We start from the raw sequence: 5262 nt of genomic DNA on the forward strand, positions 1-5262 counted from the left end.
TTATTGAAATACGTATATATGTGTGTGTATATATATATATATATATATATATATATATATATATATATATATATAAATTCGTAATCCTGTCTGTTTGTTCACATTTTGATTAATATATACAAAAGTTTCCTTACTTTACTCTTTCATTTATTTCTATATATAGCTTCATTCTTGGAAACAAGATACAATAAAAAGATTATGTCATTTGCATATGACATTAAGAAAAATCGATTTTATTAAATAGCGGTATCTTAATTAATGTTTCTAGCGAGAGAATTGTTTTCAGTGTTTTATTTAAAATTGTTTTTAATACATTTTAAACAATAATTATATTGATAACATATTTATTTTTTTGCGAATTATTATTTCAACATCGAATTTTTAAAAAACTTTTAGAGTTATTTGCCCCTTAGAATCTTCCGATCATTTCATTTGTTTGTTGTTATTATTCTTTAAACAGCTATACAGAAATCGCAAATTTTACGATGTGACCCATCGTTGTTTAATACCTAAAAAAATAGCATCTACTGCCCCCCTCTGAATTCCACAATTTAACTTTTCTTTCTTTTTTTTTTCACGTTAATCTCATCGATTACAAACTTTAATTTCTAATTAAAAAGAAAAGGTAAATTTTTACGACGTGACTCAGCGTCTTTTAACCCCTAAAAAAATTAGGACCTACTTTTTTTGGGCCCTAATACGTTTAAACAATCTTTATAAATAATATGAAAGAAGTAATTTCGAAAAAAAGAAAATTAATATTTTAAAGTGGGGGATCACTTTTCTATATAAATTTAACGTAAAAATGAACACCCATTTTTGGCCACAAAGCATTCAACGAGATATATCATCTCTAGCATTTTTTTTTTTTTTTCAAATTTAGCGATCGAGATGGATGGGGCAAAACATGACAAATAAAGTTTTTTTTGTTTGGTGGTCGTGGGAATTACATTTGAAACATAAAATAATTATGAATTTAATTAATTTTTATGACACCATTCTGTACTTTCACCTTACACTTTTATAAACAAAATGAACCCCAACATATGACAAATTCATTTTTGTTATTTTGGAGGGAGATTACATTAGAAGCATAAAATGATGAAAAATTTAATTTAATTGTTTTGAATTAATTGTTGATAGATCTTCATTTTTTTAGGAGTTCTATCTACTTGGTTATTTTTATTTATTTATTTATTTTTGCGATAACGCGGGCATTCGCTGTTATCTTTAGTGAAACAAAAGTTCTAATGATTTATTTTTAATTATTTATTTTTAGGGTGGGTATTTATAGTACTCAATATCCGGGAAATAGTTTCTTCTATCTATATCCATATTGCCGAAATATCTGGTGGAGGGGGTATCAGGTACTTCTTCTTTTAAGGAACGATTAAATTTACATGTTTTATCCGTTCTTTTATTTATGGAATTGTTGTGAGGGTATCCATGTTACCCATGATGAAAATGATTAGTGTAGCAGGTGTGTTCCAAACGGAACTGTATGTAAACCCAGGCAACGCTGGGTACTCATGCTAGTATATATATATATATATATATATATATATATATATATATATATATATATACACTAGAAGGGAGACGACCACATTTATAGACATACATACATACATACATACATACATACATGCATACATACATACATACATGCATAGACGATCACGACGCATACAAGCATACATACTAGATAAGAAACACACGTACGGTGTTTTGTTTTTTCGTAAGATTGTTGCACTACTATCTCTATTTATATATAAAAGAAACTTTGTTCTTGTGTATGTCTGTATATGAATTCGTTTCGTATGGATTCCGAAACGGCTGGGCCGATTTTTTAAAAATTTTACACAAATGCACTTTATGTGTCAGTGACGGCAAGAAAGCATCCTCAGAGAAGACTAGGAACAAAAAATAAAGGTATGGCGATTTATCGAAATACATATATATACACACACTAGAAGGGACACGGCTACATGCATAGATATACATGGATACACACATACACAGACGATCACCGCGCATATAAGCGTACACACTAAATAAGAGACACACGTGCGAATACAGATATAAATAATAAATAAGATATAAACAGAGCAGAAATAAAAACACCTCCCCAATAACTTTACAGTTATATCGACCAAAACGTACAAATCTCAAGATAAGAACAGTAGTCCGTCTTCGGAATAGGAATAATCAATCCTTATTTCAGAAACTCAGAAAAGAGTAATTAAAAAGTGTATTTTTTTAAAACGTTTCCTTTTTTTTCTTCTTTTCTTCTTTCAAATACCTTCATTCAGAAACTCAGAAACGTAATTAAAAAGTGTATTTTTTAAAACGCTTCTTTCTTTTTTCTTTCTTTCAAATACCTTCATTCAGAAACTCAGAAACGTAATTAAAAAGTGTATTTTTGAAAAACGTTTCTTTTTTCTTCTTTCTTTCTTTCTTTCAAATACCTTCATTCAGAAACTCATAAACGTAATTAAAAAGTGTATTTTTTAAAACGCTTCTTTCTTTTTTCTTTCTTTCAAATACCTTCATTCAGAAACTCATAAACGTAATTAAAAAATGTATTTTTGAAAAACGTTTCTTTTTTTCTTCTTTTCTTCTTTCAAATACCTTCATTCAGAAACTCATAAACGTAATTAAAAAGTGTATTTTCTAAAAACGTTTCTTTTTTCTTCTTTCTTTCAAATACCTCCATTCAGAAACTCATAAACGTAATTAAAAAGTGTATTTTCTGAAAACGTTTCTTTTTTCTTCTTTCTTTCTTTCTTTCAAATACCTTCATTCAGAAACTCATAAACGTAATTAAAAAGTGTATTTTCTAAAAACGTTTCTTTTTTCTTCTTTCTTTCAAATACCTCCATTCAGAAACTCATAAACGTAATTAAAAAGTGTATTTTCTGAAAACGTTTCTTTTTTCTTCTTTCTTTCTTTCTTTCTTTCAAATACCTCCATTCAGAAACTCATAAACGTAATTAAAAAATGTATTTTCTGAAAACGTTTCTTTTTTCTTCTTTCTTTCTTTCTTTCAAATACCTTCATTCAGAAACTCATAAACGTAATTAAAAAGTGTATTTTTTGAAAAACGTTCCTTTTTTTTCTTCTGTCTTTCAAATACCTTCATTCAGAAACTCATAAACGTAATTAAAAATTGTATTTTTTTTTAAACGTCTCTTCTATTAATTTATTTTATTGCGGACTATTAAAAAATAATATATACAGAGAGATATTTGTTCGATGAAAATGGTCATAGAAGCTGTTAATTCTTGCACAAGTGCTCTAATTGCGATATTTGGGTCATCTTCCGTTTTTGTCTTTAAAATATCAATATAAAATTTTGAGGTTCATTATTGAGATGAGTATTATTTATTAATTTATTTATTGCGGACTATTATCCTCATCTTTCTTAGTTGTTGTTTCACAACATTTCGGCCAACTATTCCTCTGGCCTTCGTCAGGTGATAACCGCGACGGAATAGGAACGCCGAATCTCCTAACTGCATTCTCAGCAATTACTGCCATCCATAGTGGTTAGAAGACAACAACAACTATGGATGGCAGTAATTGCTGAGAACGCAGTTAGTAGATTTGGAGTTCCTATCCCGTCGCTGTTACCACCTGACAAAGGCCAGAGGAATAGTTGGTTGAAACGTTGTGAAACAACAACTAATAAAGATGAGGATATTAGGCCGCAATAAATAAATTAATAATCATCATCATCATCGTCATCGTCATCATCGTCATCGTCATCAAGTGGTGTCTTGCATTCATGAATTCATTGTTGCTCATAATTTATGTTGCTCAGATATTCAAACTATCAACATATGTTTCTCGCTGTCGTCCTCTGTTTTTTCTGCCCTCGATCTATTAATCAATTCATTGCAGACTATTATCCTCATCTGTTGTTTCACAACGTTTCGGCTAACTATTCCTCTGGCCTTCGTCAGATGGTAACCGCGACGGGATAGGAACTACGAATCTTCTAACTGCATCCTCAGCAATTACTGCCTTCCATAGTTGTCGTCTCACTACGTTTTTGACCAAGTAAGCCTCTGGCCATTATTGGGTAGGATTGAAACCGCTATCACCAAACAATGCTCACTGGAACCAACAACTAAGAAAAGATGAGGATAATAGTCCGCAATAAATAAAATTAATAAATAATACTCATCTCAATAATGAATTCCAATTAAATAATATATGTCTCTTTCTTCTTAGTGTCTTCTATTCTGTCCATTTCTCTTTTCTTCTCTCTCCAAACCAGAAGGATTCCAACTCCTCCGACCGAGGACAGAACAGATACTACACTTTGAAATATTTGCATAACACATTCAAAAAGTGCTCTCACTTTAAATTTGTTTCAGTTTTGTTTTCGAGTTACCTTCAAGCCCAGAATGCGCTGCCATGTCCTGCACCGAATGGTCTGTTTGTCAACCCCAACATCAGAACGTGTCGCTCATTCGTCCGCTGCATAAATGGCGTCGGTGTCCTTCAACGATGTCGCCGTGGTACCGTCTTCGGCGGTCACCAGTGCATCCCGGGCAACCAAATTACCTGCAATCGTGTAAACGCAAACTATTTTGACGACGCTTTTGATGGTCCCACGACTGCCACGACGAATCCTTTAGGCGCGAGCGTTATTACACAACCAGGAGTGTGGGATGCTGGAGCTCAACTCGTACCTGGTGTCTGGAATCATAACGGGCAAACCCATAATCGCCGGTTAGGATTCAGTGGTCAACTTGATACAGGAGATCCGTCGAACAATGGATTACCAGCCACGGGGTGGAATGAGGCGGATGGTCAGATTAGGGGATTTAATCCCGGATTTTTGGGTGCTTGGTTCGACGCAAATTTACAAAGAACAGTGGATGACAGTGACCATCAAAAACAATAAATCAGGTCGTTGCTTAATTAGAAAAAAATTAAATAAAACTGGAAATAAATAAATGAATTCCGTGTCTGCATTTTTTTCAAAACAAATGTTTTTATTACACGTTACGGTCGACACCATTTATTATACTGGGTGGTCGCTAGAAAAGCGGGAAATTTGTCAAACAACGATTTATTTTTACAAAGAATAATTTTTACAAAGTTTTTCAAAGACAAATATATTATATTATATTATATTATATTCATAGATACTCAAAATGTCGTCCGAGCACTTCACTGCAGCGTCAAACAACGATTTTTTTTTACAAAGTTTTTCAAAGACAAATATTATATTATATTCATAGATACTCA

General features: G+C 31.9%; 1 protein-coding gene across 1 annotated transcript in view; it reads left to right on the forward strand.

The window, feature by feature from the left end:
• LOC145269025 (uncharacterized) overlaps positions 1–5057 on the forward strand; it is a 13671-nt gene extending 8614 nt beyond the window's left edge. Inside the window, exon 2 of the mRNA XM_080124600.1 lies at positions 4383–5057. Coding sequence (XP_079980726.1) covers positions 4383–4915 — 533 coding nt within the window. The 3' untranslated portion in view covers positions 4916–5057. The remainder of the gene's footprint in view (positions 1–4382) is intronic.
• Positions 5058–5262: the final 205 nt, after the last annotated feature.

Source organism: Euprymna scolopes, chromosome 45 (genome assembly GCF_053919585.1).
Source record: "Euprymna scolopes isolate OS-2025 chromosome 45, ASM5391958v1, whole genome shotgun sequence".
In the NCBI taxonomy this organism is placed as follows: Eukaryota; Metazoa; Mollusca; class Cephalopoda; order Sepiida; family Sepiolidae; genus Euprymna; species Euprymna scolopes.